This window comes from Ranitomeya imitator, chromosome 1 (assembly GCF_032444005.1).
Source record: "Ranitomeya imitator isolate aRanImi1 chromosome 1, aRanImi1.pri, whole genome shotgun sequence".
In the NCBI taxonomy this organism is placed as follows: Eukaryota; Metazoa; Chordata; class Amphibia; order Anura; family Dendrobatidae; genus Ranitomeya; species Ranitomeya imitator.
Window position 1 is genome coordinate 1,144,996,011 of NC_091282.1, and position 24,520 is coordinate 1,145,020,530.

A 24,520-nucleotide genomic window follows, 5' to 3' on the forward strand; every position below is an offset into this window, starting at 1 on the left:
CCCGCTGGAGAGGGAGACACCATTACCCTTTACTTTCCCCTGTTCCCCAACAAATACAAAAAATGCTAAAATCTGAACTTTTCAGGAATGTATTTGCATGAAACCCCCCCAGTAACACTCAGTCTGCTGCAGCCCCCTGTACTGTTCATAGCGCAGGCCAGGGGTCCAGTATAAGTAACATTACACAAATACTTCATGAGAATCTCGGGGCAGATCTTTATACCTCTCTCCCTTCTGACGCTTCAGACTTCCTTTATAGTCCGACCATGCAGTCTTATCAGCCAAATCCCCCGATATAAAATCTTGGAGGTCTGGTCCATTCTGGATGAGATCTTTCTTGTCATCTGATAACCCGACGGACACCCGGTAAGATGTATGATACTCCGCCACCTATAAAAAAAAGGACATAAGAGAATGAAATGCTTCTGCCGCTGTTCAGACACATCTGTTTACAAATATATTATATACTAGATTGTGGCCCGATTCTAACGCATCGGGTATTCTAGAATATGCATGTCCCCGTAGTATATGGACAATGATGATTCCAGACATCATCGTCGCCATGGCAACCATTATGACATCTACGTCGATACTGTGCCCGTCGCTGAATCAGAAACGTGGGATTTCTACGTCCTTTATGACATCATCGTCGCTGTGCCCGTTGCTGATTGGTCGAGGCCGCCAGGCCTCGACCAATCAGAGACGTGGGATTTCCAGGACAGACAGACAGACGGAAAAATCCTTAGACAATTATATATATATATAGATTAATCAGCGACGGGCACAGTCTGCCGCGAATTCTGGAATCATCATTGTCCATATACTACGGGGACATGCATATTCTAGAATACCCGATGCGTTAGAATCGGGCCACAATCTAACACATCGGGTATTCTAGAATATGCATGTCCCCATAGTATATGGACAATGATGATTCCAGAATTCGCAGCAGACTGTGCCCGTCGCTGATTGGTCGAGGCAACATTTATGACATCATCGTTGCCATGGCAACCATTATGACATCTACGTCGATACTGTGCCCGTCGCTGAATCAGAAACGTGGGATGTCTACGTCCTTTATGACATCATCGTCGCTGTGCCCGTCGCTGATTAGTCGAGGCCTGGTGGCCTCGACCAATCAGAGACGCGGGATTTCCTGGACAGACAGACAGAAAGACAGACAGACAGACGGAAAAACCCTTAGACAATTATATATATACATTAAGAGTAAGGCCGCAATCTAACGGCCATTTTTCATGTACACCTTCTTTTTATGTTTTTTACATATAGAAGATGTACGCATTAAAGTCTATGGGGCTATTTGCATGTTTGTGGATTTTTTCGGCCCACCTGTCTGCTAACCCTTCCCCCCAAAAAATTATACTGTTTTTTTTTTATCACAGATAAAGTCACAGATCAAACTCGGCAAGAATTTCAGTCTCTCGATGTACAAAACTGGTAGAGACATACCCCAAGGGACTTGCAGCTGTAATCGCAGCAAAAGGTGGCGCAACAAAGTGTTAAGTAAAAGGGCCGAATAATATTGCACGCCCCACTTTTCAGTTTTTGATTTTCCACAAAAATTTAACTAACCAATAAATTTCGTTCAACTTAACAATTGTGTTCGACTTGTTGTTGATTCTTCACCAAAAATTTACATTTGGTATCTTTATGTTTGAAGCATGAGATGTGGAGAAAGGTTGAAAAGTTTCAGGGGGCCGAATACTTTCGCAAGGCACTGTACATTAACAAGTACACAGTGCTGCAGTTTGCACCTTTTGGGGTATTTTGCTTTGAATAAAAAATCTAGTGAAAGTGTCATTGAAAAATATTATTACCAGATACTTTTATCCCCTTAACTCATTTGTGCTGAAATACAGGTTTAGCTTGTGCACAAATGTCCATTTGTTCTTCATATTTTGCTTGCATCATTCTTGGGAGTCATATTTACATGGTAAGACAACCGCTCGTCAGTCCCGCGTCAGCGCAGGGGCCGCACGTCAGTCCCGCGTCAGCGCAGGGGCCGCACGTCAGTCCCGCGTCAGCGCAGGGGCCGCACGTCAGTCCCGCGTCAGCGCAGGGGCCGCACGTCAGTCCCGCGTCAGCGCAGGGGCCGCACGTCAGTCCCGCGTCAGCGCAGGGGCCGCACGTCAGTCCCGCGTCAGCGCAGGGGCCGCACGTCAGTCCCGCGTCAGCGCAGGGGCCGCACGTCAGTCCCGCGTCAGCGCAGGGGCCGCACGTCAGTCCCGCGTCAGCGCAGGGGCCGCACGTCAGTCCCGCGTCAGCGCAGGGGCCGCACGTCAGTCCCGCGTCAGCGCAGGGGCCGCACGTCAGTCCCGCGTCAGCGCAGGGGCCGCACGTCAGTCCCACGTCAGCGCAGGGGCCGCATGTCAGTCCCACGTCAGCGCAGGGGCCGCACGTCAGTCCCGTGTCAGTGCAGGGGCCGCACGTCAGTCCCGTGTCAGTGCAGGGGCCGCACGTCAGTCCCATGTCAGCGCAGGTGTAAGATGCCATCACATAGGATGGGGATCTGAAAATCAACTGCCGACAGTGGAGACAAAAAGCAAAAAGCAAGTAAGAAAATTGTACCAATAACACAGGTAAAGGTAATCTGCAGTAAAACGCACTAATAAATGATTGTAAATTAATAACAGCCCCCAATGTCTCCCCTCTGCAGCACATAACAGGTTAATACACCGTTTTCCCCTTCAGAGAATACCTAGAAGGTGCATGGCTTCCGGTAAGGACAGGCCATCAGTGCAGTAAGCGGAAAGCTATACAGCTGACACACGGTAACGGACGCTCACCCCTGAGAGCCGCAGCAGCTCTGCTCCCCTCTTCAGCCCGATCAGCCTCATCGTACTCTGCACAGCGGCTGCAGATCGTTTATGTTCGACGCTCGATTAGTGCAGCCTGAGAACTTCCACTGCGAACCAATCACAAACGGCAGACTGACCCTCGCCGGCTGCCGTCTAAAGGTCACGGCACTATACCCCCGCATAGGATAGAAGTAGAGCAATGTGTCACTGGTGCGCTGGAGCGGCCGCTTCTTTCCGTGTCATTACATATAGCAGTGATTCTATACATCGCCCATGTGGGCACAGTAACGTGATACACAACATTTCATCACATCGGCTATCGATTGAGCATGGCTGCGTGTCTCACGCTGCTGACCTGTAGGCGGTCCTAAGCTGTGCGTCGCCGGCGGTATAAAAGCGTGATGACGACACATCGTTTCCCTTTCCTCTGTCAGCAGCGAGGTAAGGAGATGGCGGCCGGCGCAGGAATGGGCTCCGGGATCTGTGTCCATCCTGGTGATATCGGTCTGTGCTGCGTGTAACGATGTGACGAGCGGATTCCGCCGAGTGTCCCGTCAGTGATGGGTGACATATTGTCCCGCTGTCCTGCTCCACAGTCCCGGGAAAGTGGCTGATGTGATCCCCTCCCTGGTTGGGCCTGGAGCTGGTGAGGCTCGGCCTATGGCCGGATCTCATGTGTCCTGCTGTATCCTGGCGTCTTCATACTGAGCCTGGAGTATGTGTGCAGGGGGCTGATGTGTGAGTGCTGGGGCCCAGGCTCATCATGGCGCAGGGATCTGGGGTGGCACAGGCTCATCACGGCGCTGGGATCTGGGGTGGCACAGGCTCATCATGGTGCAGTGATCTGGGGTGGCACAGGCTCATCACGGCGCTGGGATCTGGGGTGGCACAGGCTCATCATGGTGCAGTGATCTGGGGTGGCACAGGCTCATCACGGCGCAGGGATCTGGGGTGGCACAGGCTCATCATGGTGCAGTGACCCGGGGTGGCACAGGCTCATCATGGTGCAGTGACCCTGGGTGGCACAGGCTCATCATGGTGCAGGGATCTGGGGTGGCACAGGCTCATCATGGTGCAGGGATCTGGGGTGGCACAGGCTCATCATGGTGCAGGGATCTGGGGTGGCACAGGCTCATCATGGCGCAGGGACCCGGGGCACAGGCTCATCACGGTGCAGGGATCTGGGGTGGCACAGGCTCATCATGGTGCAGTGACCCGGGGTGGCACAGGCTCATCATGGTGCAGTGACTCGGGGTGGCACAGGCTCATCATGGTGCAGTGACCTGGGGTGGCACAGGCTCATCATGGCGCAGGGACCCGGGGCACAGGCTCATCATGGCGCAGGGATCTGGTGTGGCACAGGCTCATCATAGTGCAGGGATCTGGGGTGGCACAGGCTCATCATGGTGCAGGGACCCGGGGCACAGGCTCATCACGGTGCAGGGATCTGGGGTGGCACAGGCTCATCACTGTGCAGGGATCTGGGGTGGCACAGGCTCATCACGGTGCAGGGGTCTGGGGTGGCACAGGCTCATCACGGTGCAGGGGTCTGGGGTGGCACAGGCTCATCACGGTGCAGGGGTCTGGGGTGGCACAGGCTCATCACGGTGCAGGGATCTGGGGTGGCACAGGCTCATCACGGTGCAGGTACCGGGGGTGGCACAGGCTCATCACGGTGCAGGGATCTGGGCTGGCACAAGCTCATCATGGCCCAGGGACCTGGGTATCTAATGCAGTTTGAGACTGCAGAGAACACTTATGGCACTGGGGTGGGCGTCCTAGTTACCTGATGGTCAGAGGGGCCACATCTGATCCATGTGTCCTTATTGCTGATCTGCACGCTCTCAATATGGGGTCTGATCCCTCACCCCAAAATAAACTGCTAATTTCCCCGTACTAATGTCTTGCTGTGTAGCCTCCAGCTGCTGTGTTTTGTCTGATGCCAGCCTGCTCTGCATAACATGGTGTCAGGGTGGCACCTTCTGTCCTTTATGAAATAACTGCAGAGAGGGGTGTATAATGGCCAATAGACAGCGGCAAGTTCAGGCCAGTAACCAGCAGCCATGGACTACATGCTGAGTCGTTGGGACTGGTCACACAGGACAACGAGCAATAACTGATGGAAAGATCACTAATCAGGTGCTCTGTCCCCGTATATGTGCATGTTATCGGTAGCACATCACGGCCTCCACCAGACAACATGCTGCCGAGAATGACAACGTGTGTATATATATGGACAGCGCATTGCCCAGGGACTAGCATTGTGCTTGGGTTTACATGGGCCTGGAACGTGTTACTATGGAAACTTGTTCGTCAATTGTCTCCTCCAAGGAAAGCCTTAAGCTCTGACTCTACACCTGTTGTGGAACTACTACTCCCAGGATGCTACAAACCTTTAGTTGTATAAATTTCCTTTTTAATGATGTCCACGTGGGTGTTACATTTTGGTAGAGGTGCAGCTGATCCATGTATGGTGGGCTAATGGCTCTTCTCATTTTGTGCTTTTCCAGAATGAAGACCATTCTCAGTAACCAGACTGTTGACATCCCTGACAAGGGTGAGTGTCTCTTATGTGGACGTGTCGCGTTCTCTCTAATAAGTTGTGTTCTTACAGACTTCTTTTTCTTTCTAGTTAATATTTCCTTGAGGGGGCGCACAGTTACTGTGAAGGGGCCCAGAGGAAGCCTGCAGAGAAACTTCAACCACATCAATGTGGAGTTGTGCTTGCTGGGCAGGAAGAAGAGGAGGGTGAGTAGTGGGAGATTGCCGGGACGTCACGTTTCATCCGGTCCTTGTGAACTGTTCAGTGGTGACGTTCAAACGTGTGCGTGACCGCTGTAGGCAATCGCTGTCCTAAGTAATGCCTACATGTCTTACAAGACCCCAGTCATCAGTGATTGACCAGTGGAACCACCAGATTGACAAAGGATTTTTAACAAGTGTTTGCTATTTTAACATGTTCACTGCTTCAAGCATTCTTCTGAGATCCTGACTTTGGACAGAGGTCTGCAGTCACTCTGGCGTCATACTGCTGGCGCTGATCACTGTCCCGATTCCCCAGACATTACCATGCTCAGAAGTCACATGATCGCTTGCATGCGATATCCATACGTGTGGTCACATGACGACTAGTCTCGTTCGGTTTCCTTCACTTACAGTGAGAGATGCTGAACTCCTCTAGTTGCCTTGCGGCCATAAGTCTGCAAATCGCGTACATACAGTATTATGGCCGCCCCCTCGCAGCCGCAATACCAGGGAATCGTGACGGAGATCCTCTATCACACTGTCATGATTCGGGCAGTATACAGTCACAGTGACTGCAGACTTTTTCCGGAGTCTGGACAAATTCTTCAAAGGGGTTTTGTGCATGCTGATGGCATGTCTGTGCTTTACATAACATAAGCTGCTGCCTACTGTATGACGGTGCGGAGCTGCATTTCTGCCGTTTCCCCATTGTTTACCAGCGGCATTGGTGACCTCACACCAGCAGTGAATGTGACTGATAAAGGCCGTGACTAATCGCCGCGCTGGATGAGGCAGGTGCCAGCTTATTTTCTTACATGGACATGCCATTGGTGTGCAGAACATAGAAAACCCATGCAGGATTGTTGAATACTACCATTTTATAATCTCATGTCTGTAACATCCTCATGACTTGCATTGAAATACGCCGTGTGCATATCGCATATTCGCAGTCACGTGATCGGCCGTTTTTGTTTACTTGTCTGTAACAGTGACGTGCCATTGACACAGGACTTTGTCAGCCAGTCGCAGCCTCTGCCATGTTGGCTTTGTGTCTCCTTAGCTGCTATCTTAAGCTGTGCTGACATACTGCCTGGTTGCTTCTCTTTCAGCTCCGTGTAGACAAATGGTGGGGAAACCGGAAGGAGCTGGCCACGGTGCGCACAATCTGCAGCCACGTGCAGAACATGATCAAGGGTGTCACTCTGGTGAGTTAAAGAGCACAGCGCTTCGTCTGCTGAAGGCAATCTTCTTTTTCACGTGTTCAATTTACTTGTTAAAAAACCTCTGTTTTTTAAGATTAGAGGGAGTTTTAATTTGGTTAATGGCTCATTGCCGTCCACCTCTGCTGTCTATCAGCAGTGGACGATTCCTTCCCAACAGAGCCTGCTCTTGACTATCTGGACAGCTTCAGTGCCCCAGAGCATATCCACTGCTGAAAAGGCAGTGTCCTCTGCAGCGCCGCAAAGCACACAGTTCAGGCCAACATCAGGATCGTGCCGTTGGTTCGAACTGTCAATTATGTGGGACTGGAGCACACCTCCCCCTGCAAGCAAAAAACTGGGAGGCATAGGTGCAACTCACTCCTGAAGAAAATATGAACAAAACCTTCTAAAGAATTTTCCGCTCCTAAATTGTCAGCAGACTGTTATATATGTATACACTGGTGTCTATTGTGACATTGTACAGTAGCTGTGGGTTCGGAGGGGGATAAAGGTCCCAGCCTATTTACAGCATGTCTAGGAGAGGGATAAAGGTCCCAGCCTACTTATGGCATATTATATCTGAGAGGGGATTCCATGTATTGTAGTCCACGTATACTTTGCATCTGACTGGTCCAAATACTGTTGGATTGTAAGCCACGGAAACTACCTGCAGTAAAAGCTCATAAAGTTCCTGCTTTCATATTTATCCTGTGGTCGTTATTTCCTAGGGTTTTCGTTACAAGATGAGATCTGTGTACGCTCACTTTCCAATTAACGTAGTTATCCAGGAAAATGGGTCACTTGTGGAGATAAGAAACTTCTTGGGAGAAAAGTACATCCGCCGGGTGCGCATGAGAGCAGGTACGTGCAGAGCAGACACCGGCCGTCCGGTTATATTAGAGGCCTTTCCAGTTCACTGCTCACATTATCTGTTTGGGTCGCCATCGATTTTCTGCATCTGTTCATATTTGCTTCAGTATCTGTTGGTTATCCTAAGTTTATGGCACGCGACAAATGCTGCTATGCAATGTAGTGATGTTTGCACAGTTATTTTAGAATCTCTTTTTTTGTGCAATGGCTCCAAAAACTGCTTTAAAAAAAAAAAAAGTTTCCTGATTCATAAGGGAAATCAGTTTTGCTGATTAACCTCTTCATGACCCAGCCTGTTTTGACCTTAAAGACCTTGCCGTTTTTTGCAATTCTGACCAGTGTCCCTTTATGAGGTAATAACTCAGGAACGCTTCAACGGATCCTAGCGGTTCTGAGATTGTTTTTTCGTGACATATTGGGCTTCATGTTAGTGGTAAATTTAGGTCAATAAATTCTGCGTTTATTTGTGATAAAAACGGAAATTTGGCGAAAATTTTGAAAATCTCGCAATTTTCACATTTTGAATTGTTATTCTGTTAAACCAGAGAGATATGTGACACAAAATAGTTAATAAATAACATTTCCCACATGTTTACTTTACATCAGCACAATTTTGGAAACAAAATTTTTTTTTGTTAGGAAGTTATAAGGTTTAAAATTTGACCAGCGATTTGTCATTTTTACAACGAAATTTACAAAACCATTTTTTTTAGGGACCACCTCACATTTGAAGTCAGTTTGAGGGGGGTCTATATGGCTGAAAATACCCAAAAGTGACACCATGCTAAAAACTGCACCCCTCAAGGTACTCAAAACCACATTCAAGAAGTTTATTAACCCTTCAGGTGCTTCACAGCAGCAGAAGCAACAAGGAAGGAAAAAATGAACATTTAACTTTTTAGTCACAAAAATTATCTTTTAGCAACAATTTTTTATTTTCCCAATGGTAAAAGGAGAAACTGAACCACGAAAGTTGTTGTCCAATTTGTCCTGATTACGCTGATACCTCATATGTGGGGGTAAACCACTGTTTGGGCGCACGGCAGGGCTTGGAAGGGAAGGAGCGCCATTTGACTTTTTGAATCAAAAATTGGCTCCACTCTTTAGCGGACACCATGTCACGTTTGGAGAGCACCCGTGTGCCTAAAAATTGGAGCTCCCCCACAAGTGACCCCATTTTGGAAACTAGACGCCCCAAGGAACTTATCTAGATGCATAGTGAGCACTTTGAACCCCCAGGTGCTTCACAAATTGATCCGTAAAAATGAAAAAGTACTTTTTTTTCACACAAAAATTCTTTTAGCCTCAATTTTTTCATTTTCACATGGGCAACAGGATAAAATGGATCCTAAAATGTGTTGGGCAATTTCTCCTGAGTACACCAATACCTCACATGTGGGGGTAAACCACTGTTTGGGCACATGGTAAGGCTCGGAAGGGAAGGAGCGCCATTTGACTTTTTGAATGAAAAATTATTTCCATCGTTAGCGGACACCATGTCGCGTTTGGAGAGCCCCTGTGTGCCTAAACATTGGAGCTCCCCCACAAGTGACCCCATTTTGGAAACTAGACCCCCCAAGGAACTTATCTAGATGCACATTGAGCACTTTAAACCCCCAGGTGCTTCACAGAAGTTTATAACGCAGAGCCATGAAAATAAAAAATAATTTTTCTTTCCTCAAAAATAATTTTTTAGCCTGGAATTTCCTATTTTGCCAAGGATAATAGGAGAAATTGGACCCCAAATATTGTTGTCCAGTTTGTCCTGAGTACGCTGATACCCCATATGTGGGGGTAAACCACTGTTTGGGCGCACGGCAGGGCTCGGAAGGGATGGCAAGCCATTTGGCTTTTTAAATGGAAAATTAGCTCCAATCATTAGCGGACACCATGTCACGTTTGGAGAGCCCCTGTGTGCCTAAACATTGGAGATCCCCCAGAAATGACCCAATTTTGGAAACTAGACCCCCAAAGGAACTAATCTAGATGTGTGGTGAGGACTTTGAACCCCCAAGTGCTTCACAGAAGTTTATAACGCAGAGCCATGAAAATAAAAAAAAAAAATTATTTTCTCAAAAATGATCTTTTAGCCTGCAATTTTTTATTTTCCCAAGGGTAACAGGAGAAATTTGACCCCAAAAGTTGTTGTCCAGTTTCTCCTGAGTACGCTGATACCCCATGTGTGGGGGTAAACCACTGTTTGGGCACACGTCGGGGCTCAGAAGGGAAGTAGTGACTTTTGAAATGCAGACTTTGATGGAATGGTCTGCGGGCGTCACATTGCGTTTGCAGAGCCCCTGGTGTGCCTAAACAGTAGAAACCCCCCACAAGTGACCCCATTTTAGAAACTAGACCCCCCCAAGGAACTTATCTAGATATGTGGTGAGCACTTTGAACCCCCAAGTGCTTCACAGACGTTTACAACGCAGAGCCGTGAAAATAAAAAATCATTTTTCTTTCCTCAAAAATGATGTTTTAGCAAGCATTTTTTTAGATTCACAAGGGTAACAGGAGAAATTGGACCCCAGTAATTGTTGCGCAGTTTATCCTGAGTACACTGATACCCCATATGTGGGGGTAAGCCACTGTTTGGGCACACTTCAGGGCTCGGAAGTGAGGGAGCACCATTTGACTTTTTGAATACGAGATTGGCTGGAATCAATGGTGGCGCCATGTTGCGTTTGGAGACCCCCTGATGTGCCTAAACAGTGGTAACCCCTCAATTCTACCTCCAACACTAACCCCCCCACACCCCTAACCCTAATCCCAACTGTAGCCATAACCCTAATCACAACCCTAACCACAACCCTAATTCCAACCCTAACCCTAAGGCTATGTGCCCACGTTGCGGATTCGTGTGAGATATTTCCGCACCATTTTTGAAAAATCCGCGGGTAAAAGGCACTGCGTTTTACCTGCGGATTTTCCGCGGATTTCCAGTGTTTTTTGTGCGGATTTCACCTGCGGATTCCTATTGAGGAACAGGTGTAAAAAGCCGCGGAATCCGCACAAAGAATTGACATGCTGCGGAAAATACAACGCAGCGTTTCCGCGCGGTATTTTCTGCACCATGGGCACAGCGGATTTGGTTTTTCATATGTTTACATGGTACTGTAAACCTGATGGAATACTGCTGCGAATCCGCAGCGGCCAATCCGCAGCCAAATCCGCACCGTGTGAACATAGCCTAATTCTAAAGGTATGTGAAAACGCTGCAGATCCGCAGCAGTTTCCCATGAGTTTACAGTTCAATGTAAACCTACGGGAAACAAAAATCGCTGTACACATGCTGCGGAAAAACTGCACGGAAACGCAGCGGTTTACATTCCGCAGCATGTCACTTCTTTGTGCGGATTCCGCAGCGGTTTTACAACTGCTCAAATAGAAAATCGCAATTGTAAAACCGCAGTGAAATGCGCAGAAAAAAACGCGGTAAATCCGCAGCGGTTTAGCACTGCGGATTTATCAAATCCGCAGCGGAAAAATCCGCAGAGGACCAGAATACGTGTGCACATACCGAAACCCTAGCCCTAACCCTAGCCCTAACCCTAGCCCTAACCCTAGCCCTATTCTAACATTAGTGGGAAAAAAATTTTTTTCTTTTTTTATTGTCCCTACCTATGGGGGTGACAAAGGGGGGGGGGGGGGGGGGTCATGTATTATTTTTTTTATTTTGATCACTGAGATAGATTATATCTGTGATCAAAATGCACTTTGGAACGAATCTGCCGGCCGGCAGATTCGGCGGGCGCACTGCGCATGCGCCCGCCATTTTGGAAGATGGCGGCGCGGAACGGAGCATGGGGGGGTGGAACGGAGCACGGGGGGGGTGGATCTGAATGCAGGGGGGGGTGATTGGAGCACGGGGGGAGCGGACAAGAGCACGGGGGGGAGCGGAGCACTGGATGGAGGGGAGCCGGAGCAGTGTACCGGCCAGATCGGGGGGCTGGGGGGGCGATCGGTGGGGTGGGGGCACACCAGTATTTCCAGCCATGGCCGATGATATTGCAGCATCGGCCATGGCTGGATTGTAATATTTCACCCGTTATAATGGGTGAAATATTACAAATCGCTCTGATTGGCAGTTTCACTTTCAACAGCCAATCAGAGCGATCGTAGCCACGAGGGGGTGAAGCCACCCCCCCTGGTCTAAACTACCACTCCCCCTGTCCCTGCAGATCGGGTGAAATGGGAGTTAACCCTTTCACCCGATCTGCAGGGACGCGATCTTTGTGACACAGCATGTGCGTCACAGGTCGGATTGGCACCGACTTTCATGACGCATACGCTGTCACAGGTCGGGAAGGGGTTAATGAGGGAGTATTTTTTTTATTTTTTTTTTTATTTTTTTTTTCCCCTCTGAAGAATTTTGAAGAAATACTCAGTGGAGAAAGTCACTGCTTTCATGCAGCTCCTGATCTAATACAAAAACTTTTTCAGTAACATCATGTCCTCCCTCTATCTGAAACTAAACCTGTCAAAAACTGACTCCTCGTGTTCTCTCCCTCTACTAACCTACCTTTGCCTGACATTGCCATCTCCGTGTGCGGTTCCACCATTATTCCAAAGCAACATGCCCGCTGCCTTGGGGTCATCCTTGATTCTGACCTTTCATTCACTCCCCACATCCGATCACTGGCTCGCTCTTCTTATCTGCACCTCAAAAACATTTCTAGAATTCGCCCTTTTCTTACTTTCGATTCTGCAAAAACTTACTGTTTCACTTATTCATTCTCGTCTGGACTATTGTGACTCTCTACTAATCGGCCTCCCTCTTACCAAACTCTCCCCGCTCCAATCTGTCCTGAATGCTGCTGCCAGGATCATATTCCTCACCAACCGTTATACCGATGCCTCTACCTTGTGCCAGTCATTACACTGGCTACCCATCCACTCCAGAATCCAGTACAAAACTACTACCCTCATCCACAAAGCACTCCATGGCTCAGCACCACCCTACATCTCCTCTCTGGTATCAGTCTACTACCCTACCCGTGCCCTCCGCTAATGACCTCAGGTTAGCATCCTCAATAATCAGAACCTCCCACTCCCGTCTCCAAGACTTTACACGTGCTGCGCCGATTCTTTGGAATGCACTACCTAGGTTAATACAATTAATCCCCAATCCCCACAGTTTTAAGCGTGCCCTAAAAACTCATTTGTTCAGACTGGCCTACCGCCTCAATGCATTAACCGAACGATCCCTGTGTGGCCTATTTAATTAAAAAAAAAAAAAACAATGTTCCTTGCATCATGTTCTCATTCACTTTATGCAGTTAATAGCCCTCTGTGTCTGTACTGCTACATACTTAGGCTGATAACTGGTTCATGCAGCTTTACATGAACACCTGAGCCTTACACTATGGCTGGTCCGAATAACTAAAGCAATTGTTACCATCCACCTCTCGTGTCTCCCCTTTTCCTCAGTCTGTAAGCTTGCGAGCAGGGCCCTCATTCCTATTGGTATCTGTTTTGAACTGTATTTCTGTTATGCTGTAATGTCTATTGTCTGTACAAGTCCCCTCTATAATTTGTAAAGCGCTGCGGAATATGTTGGCGCTATATAAATAAAAATTATTATTATTCAGTAAAAGCAAAATGGCTCCAAAAGCTTCAGACTGATCAACTTTGAAAACCTCAAAAAACTTTGCCTTGTGCAACACAAAAGCTGGATCTGCACTTCCTATGCTGTGACTGTGCATCTAGAAGTCATGGCCAAACCCATGTTTGACTGCAGCCTGCTGCCATGTCCTTTTTAAAGGGATTACGTCACTAGATTTATGCTGTGCAAGCCATGGTCTGTATAGATCTGAGCCTAAATGCTCGATTGCAGCCAAGGTATGGTTTTCTCTAAAACCACAGCCGTATAGAAAATAATAAGTTGAAGAGCCTGCCAGAGATGGGGAGAGACAACATGTCTGGTGCTGCCCCTGTGCAACTCTTCCCTGTTCCGCTCCAGGTGACTGACAGGTCTCTCCCTATGCTGACACACCGGAGAAACAGCGTGAGGGCTGGACCGGTCCAGTCTCCTATAGACCTTGGCTGCCTTTGTTGTCCCAATAAAGGCCTGTAACATTGCCTGATGAGCATTTGAGCCATCGCTAATGCTGATCACAGGAATTGGGCTTTGTTTTTTTGCCTTATAACCCTTTGTTCAGGATTTTGCATGTATTTCATTCTCATCATCCAAACATGGAACTATTTGACTCTGTAATGTTGTTGGTGTCAGTTCCGATTTATTGTAAGACTGATCCAGCATAGTTTTTAAGGCATCCATGATGCCAATGTGAACAGCGCCTTCGCTCATTGCTGTGTATCTCCTACATTTTGCAGGATTGCGTTGTGCATATCCAGGATCTCGCTATGTGTAACTATATAATGTGTTCTCTTTTCTTGTAGGTGTTGTCTGTGCTCTGTCCCAAGCCCAGAAGGATGAACTTGTTCTTGAAGGCAATGACATTGAGTTGGTGTCAAACTCCGGTAAGTTGTATATTCTGGTGTTAATGTGTAGATGGCGGGGTGTTTGCGCTGAAAATGTAAGTGAATGGCCACAATCATCATTGCTTATAGGCGTTGGCATTAAGGCACTTTTTACTTTAGTGAATGTCTGGGACTTTTTACTTTGGTGATTTACATCGTGCACCATCAGGAGTAAAGATGACTGCTTTAACAATCTTGTGGAAAAGTGTCCGGCTGTATTGTATTGGAGCCATTTAAAACTGGCCAAGGACCGGTAAAATATTACGGTTCATTTATTGAGACTTGAGGATGAAAATCTGTTTTCAATTCAAATTGATCAGCAAAGTATTTTAGCCAGTAAGGATCATTTGTGACTGATGATCACATTATTCTAATGTCCGTATGGCAGCCAGATTCCAGCTCCCGGTTAGGACCAGCTTTAGGGATTTTGTACAGAGCTTTTACCGGCTGGGACAAGTCGCTGCACCGGCTCAGGTGTGAAGACTGATTTCTGCCAAAACACAGGTTTTACTTTTTGATGATCCAACAGTGGTGGAGAAAGTTGGCAAATGTTAATGACGCCTGTGTAACTGCAGCATAATTGAGGGGGACGGATGGGTCGCCATAGCTGCCCGCCCGTGGCCGTCTTTGGCCCTCCTATACTAGACTGTGTGAGGTTGATAGAACATAATTTTAACTAGATACGGTCTAATTGCAGTCCTCTCTGGAAACTAAAATATAAAGTAAAAGAAAAATATGAACCTCTAGAATTGCGATTTTTCGTTCATTATACCGTAACTTCTGCGGAGAAAAAAATGCAATTAGAAGCGATCAAAACATTGTACTTATTCCAAAATTGTATCTTGAAAAACTTTCAGCTTACTCCACAAAAGACGAGCCCTCACATGGCTCCATCGGCAGACCAATACTTTTCGTACACTTTTCCTACACTGACTAGAGCAAGTTTCTCAATTTCCACAATGGATTTTTGGGAATATTGGCTGATGGGGGACCCCCCAGTGGATAGGAGTTTGTGTTTATGAAATACCCTATTTAAGGTTGTCATATACTGTTTTTTGTTTTTTTTTTTTGAGGTTTATTTATTGGAAACTCTAGCTATAGTCTTCACCTGGAAAAAAGAAAAATATGTAAAAGTTAAGACCATGCAACCAAAACCTGCTCTCTTGGCCGTAAAACGCTGTGTACGAAACACAGGTTTTGCTGCTTGTATTTTAGGGACTGATTACATGTGTGCTTTGTCTACAGCAGGGGTCCCCAACCTTTCTTACGTTGAGAGCCACATTCCGCTATGAAAGTTGGTCGAGAGCCACAATGCAGATAGTCACAGGAAAAACCTAGAGAAGGCATAAATAACATGCAGATTTTCACTTTCACTCTATTCTTATGTATTTTACATTATTGTTATGCAAATTGAACTCTAAAGCCACCTATTGGAAGTAGCAATCTTAAAAGTCAATACCCTTTAACAGTCTCATAAGATGCTTCATATATTATTGGCCCCATATACTGCTCCATATGGAATTGGCCCCATATACTGCTCCATATGGAATTAGCCCCATAAGATGCTCCCTATAGAATTAAGGTACTGTCACACTAGACGATGTTGCTAGTGATCCTTGACGTTGCAGCGTCCTCGCTAGCGATATCGTCCAGTGTGACAGGCAGCAGCGATCAGGCCCCTGCTGTGCTGTCGCTGGTCGGGGAAGAAAGTCCAGAACTTTATTTGGTCGCTGGACTCCCTGCAGACATCGCTGAATCGGCGTGTGTGACACCGATTCAGCGATGTCTTCACTGGTAACCAGGGTAAACATCGGGTAACTAAGCGCAGGGCCGCGCTTAGTAACCCGATGTTTACCCTGGTTACCATCCTAAAAGTAAAAAAAACAAACAGTACATACTTACCTACAGCCGTCTGTCCTCCAGCGCTGTGCTCTGTTCTCCTCCTGCACTGACTGTGAGCGTCGGTCAGCCAGAAAGCAGAGCGGTGACGTCACCGCTCTGCTTTCCGTCCGCTGTGCTCACACAGACAGTACAGGAGGAGTGCAGAGCACAGCGCTGGAGGACAGACGGCTGTAGGTAAGTATGTAGTGTTTGTTTTTTTTACTTTTAGGATGGTAACGAGGGTAAACATCGGGTTACTAAGCGCGGCCCTGCGCTTAGTTACCCGATGTTTACCCTGGTTACCGGCATCGTTGGTCGCTGGAGAGCGGTCTGTGTGACAGCTCTCCAGCGACCAAACAGCGACGCTGCAGCGATCCGGATCGTTGTCGGTATCACTGCAGCGTCGCTAAGTGTGACGGTACCTTTAGCCCCATAAGATGCTCCCTATAGAATTGGCCCCATAAGATGCTCCCTGTAGAATTGGCCCCATAAGATGCTCCCTATACAATTAGCCCCATAAGATGCTCCCTATAGAATTGGCCCCATAAGATGCTCCCTATACAATTAGCCCCATAAGATGCTCCATATTAAATTGGCCCCATAGGATGCTCCCTATATTACTGGCCCCATAGGATGCTCCCTATATTACTTGCCCCATAGGATGCTCCATATTAAATTGGCCCCATAGGATGCTCCCTATATTACTGGCCCCATAGGATGCTCCCTATATTACTGGCCCCATAGGATGCTCCCTATATTACTTGCCCCATAGGATGCTCCCTAGATTACTGGCCCCATAGGATGCTCCATATTTGGGCCCCGACTGATGGTCCCCATATATTGCTCCAAATATAAAAAAAAAAATGAAATACTCACCTCTCGTTGCTTGTTGCTGCTATGGACTCCTCAGCGTCTTCCTGCTCTGCGCTGTGACTGCTCAGGCAGAGGGCGCACACTGGTGACGTCATCGCACCCTGTGACCTGAACGTCAGAGTCAGGATGGAAGACGCTGCAGTGCTGGAACCGGGAGAGGTAAGTATCGCAAGTGCTGGGGCCCAGAGCAGGCGGGGGTCCACTATAGCGCTCAGTGTCCCCGACGGCGAGTAGGCCCCCTGCCTGCTCAGGGCCCCGCCACTTGCCTGGGTGCTGACGCCCGCCCTAAGTGGGTATTACAGGCAGCGGGGCGGCTCCCTAGGGACTTTTTTTTTAATTGTGATCGTCGGCGAGCCACATGTGGCTCGCGAGCTACGGGTTGGGGACCCCTGGTCTACAGTAGGAGTCTCTGCACATTTTTGCATTTCTCTGTGGTTTTTCTGCTCACCAGCAAAGTGAGATTCCTGGAGGTTAATGCACATTTGCTTATTTTTTTTCCTTGCAGATTTGGGTCAGATTTATATTTTCAGCATGTCAATTCTTTCAAAAATTTTGGCTGCGGATTTCGCCCTTGTTAATGAGTGGTGTTAAAATTTGGAACAAAAAAAAAGCATGTAAAAATGCATGTGTTCTTCCTGCCAACAAATCAGGATTTGTAGGAGAATTTGCTGTAAATCCTGAAAGTGAGCACATACCCTTAGTTCAAGTTAGTTTTATTCACACACAAAAAAATACCGTGATACCTGTTTCCGGTGGTGGTTTTTTGTTGTTTTTGCCCTTTGATTGCGTTTTATGGTTGAAAAAAAGCTGCAGATTAAAAAAAAAAAAAAAAAACACTGCAGCTCCCAGACAGTAAAAAAAAAAAAAAAAAAGCTGCGAAAAATGCGTGAACATAGTCCAAGTCCTGCCCCCTTATGCGGTGTCAGAGGATGTCTGGATTTAAGTGTTGCATGTTTTCTTTTAGCTGCTTTGATCCAACAAGCAACTACAGTGAAGAACAAGGATATCAGAAAGTTCTTGGACGGCATCTATGTCTCCGAGAAAGGAACAGTTCAGCAATCTGAAGATTAAGAGGTAAGTTGCAAGGTTCTGTACATAGTGACATTATGGTGACATGTAATGTTAGATGTGAAGGCCTGTATAGACTTGTCTGTACATAATGTCCCAGTAATCACTAATTCTATAGCTAAGCTGGCCATACACATAAGTATTATTTATATAGCACCATTAATTCCATGGTGCTGTACATTAGACCGGGTTACATCAAAATACAAATATCACTTACAGTAAACAAAACTAACAGTGACGGACTGGTACACAGGAGAGGACCCTGCCCTTGCGGGCTTAAATTCTACAGGATTATGGGGAAGAGACAGTAGGTCGAGGGTTGCTGAAGCTCCGATGGTGCTGAGGGGGCCGTTTGGCCATTACAGGTTGTAAGCTTCTTTGAAGAGGTGGGTTTTCTGGTTTCTTTTGAAGGATCCAAATGTGGTGGATAACCGAATGTGTTGGGGCACTGTAATCCAGATGATGGGGGATATTCGGGAGAAGTCTTGGAGGCGATTGGGTAAGGAGTAGTGATGAGCGAGTCTGTACTCATTGCTTGGGTGACCTCCGAGTATTTGTTAGTGTTCGGAGATTTCGTTTTCATCGCCTCAGCTGAATGATTTACAGCTATTAGCCAGGCTGAGTACATGTGGGGGTTGCTTGGTTGCTAGGGAATCCCCACATGTAATAAAGCTGGCTAGTAGCTGTAAATCATGCTGCTGAGGCGATGAAAACTTAATCTCCGAGCAGTCCTAAATACTCAAATCACCCGAGCGTGCTCCGGAAAACCCCGAGCAACGAGTACACTCGTTCATCACTAGTAAGGAGCGAATAAGTGTGGAGGAGAGAAGGAGGTCTTGGGAAGACCGGAGATTACATGAGGGAAGATATTGGGAGATTAGTGTGGAAATATACAGAGGAGAAAGGTTATGGATGGCTTTGTAGGTCAGTGTTAGTAATTTAAACTGGATACGCTGGGAAATTGGGAGCCAGTGAAGGGATTTGCAAAGAGGAGAAGCAGGAGTGTAGCGAGGAGAGAGATTAATTAGTCGGGCAGCAAAGTTTAGGATGGACTGGAGGGGTGCGAGAGAGTTAGAAGGTAGGCCACAGAGGAGGATGTTGCAGTAGTCGAGGCGGGAGATGACATAAGTAGGCTGTCTGCCAAACATGCTGACTCAGTATGGCACGGGACCACTTGGCCGAGCTTTTGCCCTCTGACACTTCTGGCAGGGGACGACCATGGGGCACCCATATACAATTATCTAACACAGCTGAAATGAGCAGTTTCTGCCAACTTTTATCTCTTTGGGGGCCATAACTTGCAAAACTACTACCTATGGCGTGTAAAAAGTTCTGTATCTGTGGGTCCGGGTGCTCTTCGCTTGTCTTTGACAAAAGCAGAGCTCAGTTTGGAACGGAGTCCCACAGACTTTCAGGTAAAGGAGTCCTTAGTTTTGTAAGAAAGTGACGCTCACAGAAGCATCAAATGGTGGAGGGTTTGGGACCTGGACCCCAAGTGATCAAGTGGTGTATAGATTGTTACACTTTACATTGTCAGCCACATGTAGATGGCGGACTGCCGACCACTGGCTACTGAAATTCCAGCTTTGCCATTTCCATATTTTATGATAGTAATGCACACAGGTGTAATATTACCTCGGCAGTGCACTGTCGCTCTTGGTTCCCTTATAAGCATTGTTACATACCGTAGAATAAGTAGTTTACATGATGGCCTGTATTGTTATGGGTAGACTGACAGTGTAGTAGCTGTGTGTTAAATAGCAAGTCTTACTATGTTTGGATGCTCAGTAATTTACTTCTGAAATTCTGGCATTACCACAAACTTAAATTTTCTTTTTTCTCTTTTTCAGGTTAATTTCAGATGTCTGAGTTGAGTGCTGCGTTCAATAAAGTCCATTTATCTAAGAGTTTGCCTGTGACTGTTTTGATATCCGTCTTAGTGGTTTTTGTGCATGAGGAGGAGACTGTTCTCCGTGTAGGTTCTGCTGCTGACAAGCCATTTTATATAGGTTCAGGCTTTACTTGACTCGTACACAGGCTGGCGATTATCTTAGTTTGCTTAAAAGCTCATTGTTCTCGGCATCGTCATGTGTGAATAGGACTCACTAAGTAGTGGTTCAGTGCCACAAGTAAGGCTGTGTACCCCACCTTTACATTAATGGCTACTGGCCAGCGGGGTGGGTTTGATTTAAATCAGTGATTTAAATCAAAGTTTCTACCTAACTGAATTTGACTCCGCAGAGGTCCCAGCCTCTTCTTCATGGCAAAAATGTTACAACATTATTATTATTATTATTATTTATTGTTATAGCGCCATTTGTTCCATGGCGCTTTACATGTGAGGAGGGGTATACATAATGAAAACAAGTACAATAATCTTAAACAATACAAGTCATAACTGGTACAGGAGGAATGAGGACCCTGCCCGCGAAGGCTCACAATCTACAAGGGATGGGTGAGAATACAGTAGGTGAGGGTAGAGATGGTCATGCAGCAGTTTGGTCGATCGGTGGTAACTGCAGGTTGTAGGCTTGTCTGAAGAGGTGGGTCTTCAGGTTCTTTTTGAAGGTTTCGATGGTAGGCGAGAGTCTGATGTGTTGTGGTAGAGGGTTCCAGAGTAGGGGTGATACGCGAGAGAAATCTTGTATACGATTGTGGGAAGAGGAGATAAGAGGGGAGTAGAGTAGGAGATCTTGTGAGGATCGGAGGTTGCGGGTAGGTAAGTACCGGGAGACGAGGTCACAGATGTATGGAGGAGACAGGTTGTGGATGGCTTTGTACGTCATGGTTAGGGTTTTGTAGTGGAGTCTCTGGGCAATGGGGAGCCAGTGAAGGGATTGACAGAGGGGAGAGGCCGGGGAATAGCGGGGGGACAGGTGGATTAGTCGGGCAGCAGAGTTTAGAATAGATTACAACATGAACAGAGTTGAGAAAAAGACCTTAATCCTATTCTACAAACCTATGAATACAGAATCAACCCCTTCAGTGCCAAGTCCAAGAAGTTAGACAATATGTTTCTGATTGTTTAGAGTGGAATAGATCTGCACAACACAAGAAGAATGTAAATCTAAGTGTGAGGAGGAGGAAGGGCAAGCGGACAAGAAAGTGAAACTTTGAGCACAATACTGCAGCATGAACTCTGTTCATGTTGTAACATTTTTGCCGTGAAGAAGAGGCTGGGACCTTTGCGGAGTCAAATTCAGTTTTGAGAACTGCGTAAGTAAAGCGAGCATCTGTGATAATATAGCAGAGAAACTGCCCACTAATCCTACAGAAATCTCTAGAAGAGCATGGCATTGTGAATGTTACACATATACAGCCTTTATTCTACGGAGTTAAATAACTCAGCTTTATCTCATGATGGAAGAACCTTTGGATGGTAAAATATTTTCCTCAAAAAGCAGTTTATTGAAAAAAATCCGATTTAAATAAAAAAAAATCTGATTTAAAAAAAAAAAAAATCGGATTTTTTTTTTTTTTTTTTTAACATTGATTTTTATCCACCCTGCTGGCCAGTTATCAAATGGGTATATATACATATTCCAGGCCTTATAGCAGTGATGATTCTAATTGTTTTGTTTTCTTCTTTCATGTCTGGGTTTTTTTTGGGCCAAAAAATCAGACCAGTGTGGTCCCAATTTTTAGACTAGCATAATGGGAAAGGCGGTTTTTTGTTTTTGTTTTTTTTTTCTTTGAGAAAATCAGATCCCAGTGTGATTTAGCATAATCGGACCAATTGTCTTGGATGGAGAAGTTGGTTGTATGACCCCAGCCTTAGGTGGAGTTCCCACAATGAGTATTGGTGCGTTTTGACGCTGCATAATTTTGCTGAAACAAAAATGATGTTCACTTCATTTCCAAAGTGAATGGGACTTATAAAAGTGTCATCTTATGCCTTTTTTTTTTTTTTTTTTTAATTATATACCGCTGCGCATGGTTTAGGGACAATTATCTTATCTTCAGCTGCTAATCAGCTTTGCTTAACAGTAGCCACACTAAATATGTAGCCTGGATATGTTCACAAACATCTATGGGAAAGGGACCTGGCTTGAGTTATTCTGTGGCAATCGCCATATGCCAAAGATGGATCCTGTTGTATGCCTCACCCTTTGTAATTATCAGTCTTGATTATATGGCTGTGACCCCTTTGGGATAAGAAGCCTCAGTTCTAGGGCCTGTGTGAAAACTGTCCGTCACAATGGGTTATTCCCATATGTAGAAGTGTCACTAATGAATCGGTGGGATAACTATGTAACTGGTGTCAGGAGGGTACCACCAACATGTTGAACAAGAGAAGTCGACAAAGATTGAGCACCTCAAATGAATTGTCTAATATATAATTGCCTAGAATACTACTTCCTGCAATTTGTGCCAACTTCCGTGGCTTTGTCCGGAGCTAATGTCCGGAGCTAAGTGACGTCAACAGTGTCCAGTGTCTGATTGGTTGCCGCCTGCTGCGAGCGACCAATCAGAAACGTGCCGTACTGTGACACACTCCGCCCGCCATTTTGGTGTGATTTTTGAATTTTTACCTCACAGCAAGTTTCTACTGCGTGGAGGCGGGCCCAGTGACGTTGCTCTTCAAGCTCCTGCCGAATTTTGTCAAAAAAATGATAATACCATTTACCAAAACTATATATATTTAGTTGTGAAGTGGTTCAGTGACATTTTCACACCAATTTTGAACTTTTGTTTGGTGTTTTCTCCATATACTGCCTATTATTTTTGTTCTTTCTTACTATTATTTATTAATTGTATTATTCTTACATTTGAATAAATAAAGTATATATGGATTCTAGACTCCCGATTCTTTAGAATCGGGCTGCCATCTAGTATTCAATAACAAGACAATACACAAGGATTAAATAAATTTAACAAGGCACAACATGGCTATAGTAACGTAGATCAGGAAGGCACTAGAACGGCTGAATATCGGGCTTTTCCGTTCCACAAGCTGGATTCAATTCAGGACATAATTCGGCGCGTAGCTTCTAGCAGCAATGAATGGGTGTTGCTCTGCCATAAAATATAGTATAATGGTGATCCACATATCTGTCCTTCACCTCCTTTCCGCACCCGATCTGTTACCAGCCGGCTCTCTGCCGTATGTTCATTCATTCATGTCCTGAATAAAGAACATCACCTTCAAGCAATTTTCGGGGTGAGTGCCGCCTTCTTTCTTTCGTTGTATGTGGATCACAACATGGCTATATTATAATAACCAACCTAGTCTGTATATGACCTAGGTCTGCCCAACCAGCATAATAAACTACATATGGTGCTGAGTAAAGAGTCTGCATATACCGATGATACTGTTAACAAGTTGTAGTATAAAGCGGTGCAGTATGTATATATTTAAAAAAAAAAAAAAAAAAAAAAGGGAACACTAATCCCACATCCTAGATATTACTGAATGACATATTCCAGTTGTAAACCTTTATTCATTACATAGTGGAATGTGTTGAGAACAATAAAACCTAAAAATGATCAATGTAAATCACAACTTATATCCCACCGAGGTCTGGAGTTGGAATGATGCTCAAAAAGTGGAAAATGAAGTTACAGGCTGATCCAACTTCAGTGGAAATCCCTCAAGACAAGAAAGTGATGCTCGGTAGTATGTGTGGCCTCCACGTGCCTGTGTGACCTCCCTACAACGCCTGGGCATGCTCCTGATGAGGCGGCAGATAGTCTCCTGAGGGATCTCCTCCCAGACATGGAGTAAAGCATCCGCCAACTCCTGGACAGTCTGGTGCAACGTGATGTTGGTGGATGGTGCGAGACATGATGTCCCAGATGCGTTCAATCGGATTCGGGTCTGGGGAACAGACGGGTCAGTCCATATCTTCAATGCCTTCATCTTGCAGGAACTGCTGACACTCCACAGACACATGAGGTCTGGTATTGTCCTGCATTAGGAGGAACCCAGGGCCACCCACACCAACATGGTCTCACAAGGGGTCTGAGGATCTCATCTCGGTACCTAATGGCTGTCAGGCTACCTCTGACTAGCACATGGAGGGCTTTGCGGCCCTCCAAAGAAATGCCACTCCACACAATTACTGACACACTGCTAAACCGGTCATGCGGAAGGATGTTGCAGGCAGCAGATCGCTCTCCACAGCGTCTCCAGACTCTGTCACGTGCTCAGTGTGAACCTGCTTTCATCTGTGAAGAGCACAGGGTGCCAGTGGCAAATTTGCCAATCCTGGTGTTCTGTGGCAAATGCCAAGCGTCCTGCACGGTGTTGGGTTGTGAGCACAACCCCCATCTGTGGACGTCGGGCACTCAGACCATCCTCATGGAGTCGGTTTCTAACCGTTTGTGCAGACACATGCACATTTGTGGCCTGCTGGAGGACATTTTGCAGGGCTCTGGCAGTGCTCCTGTTCCTCCTTGCACAAAAGCTGAGGTAGCGATCCTGCTGCTGGGTTGTTGCCCTACTACGGCCCCCTCCACGTCTCCTGGTGTACTTGCCTGTCTCCTGGTAGTGCCTCCAGCCTCTGGACACTACGCTGACAGACACAGCAAGCCTTCTTGCCACAGCTTGCATTGATGTACCATCCTGGATGAGCTGTACTA

The 24,520-nt window shown here is 46.5% G+C and overlaps 2 protein-coding genes across 4 annotated transcripts in view; one reads left to right on the forward strand and one right to left on the reverse strand.

Annotated features, from left to right (window-relative positions):
* Positions 1 to 2,926, reverse strand: part of LIAS (lipoic acid synthetase) — a 196,097-nt gene extending 193,171 nt beyond the window's left edge. For all 3 annotated transcript variants that reach the window (XM_069744585.1, XM_069744584.1, XM_069744583.1), the window contains exons 1-2: positions 2,808 to 2,926; positions 224 to 390 (exon numbers count right to left, since the gene is read on the reverse strand). In XM_069744585.1, coding sequence (XP_069600686.1) covers positions 224 to 390; positions 2,808 to 2,858 — 218 coding nt within the window. In that variant the 5' untranslated portion in view covers positions 2,859 to 2,926. The remainder of the gene's footprint in view (positions 1 to 223; positions 391 to 2,807) is intronic.
* Positions 2,927 to 3,254: 328 nt separating this feature from the next.
* RPL9 (ribosomal protein L9) lies at positions 3,255 to 19,843 on the forward strand. The gene is made up of 7 exons (XM_069744586.1): positions 3,255 to 5,376; positions 5,452 to 5,567; positions 6,674 to 6,769; positions 7,495 to 7,627; positions 14,036 to 14,116; positions 17,835 to 17,944; positions 19,789 to 19,843. The coding sequence occupies exons 1-6, from the start codon at positions 5,286 to 5,288 to the stop codon at positions 17,939 to 17,941; spliced, it is 624 nt and encodes a 207-aa protein (XP_069600687.1). The 5' UTR covers positions 3,255 to 5,285; the 3' UTR covers positions 17,942 to 17,944; positions 19,789 to 19,843.
* The last annotated feature ends 4,677 nt before the right edge of the window (positions 19,844 to 24,520 follow it).

What these genes read in the sequence shown, in the direction of transcription:
- RPL9 (XM_069744586.1), top strand. Translation starts at nt 5,286, where the DNA reads ATGTATGGTGGGCTAATGGCTCTTCTCATTTTGTGCTTTTCCAGAATG. An exon ending in CCGGGTGCGCATGAGAGCAG is followed by an intron (nt 7,628 to 14,035) that starts GTACGTGCAGAG and finishes CTTTTCTTGTAG; the next exon opens with GTGTTGTCTGTGCTCTGTCC. An exon ending in TGAGTTGGTGTCAAACTCCG is followed by an intron (nt 14,117 to 17,834) that starts GTAAGTTGTATA and finishes GTTTTCTTTTAG; the next exon opens with CTGCTTTGATCCAACAAGCA.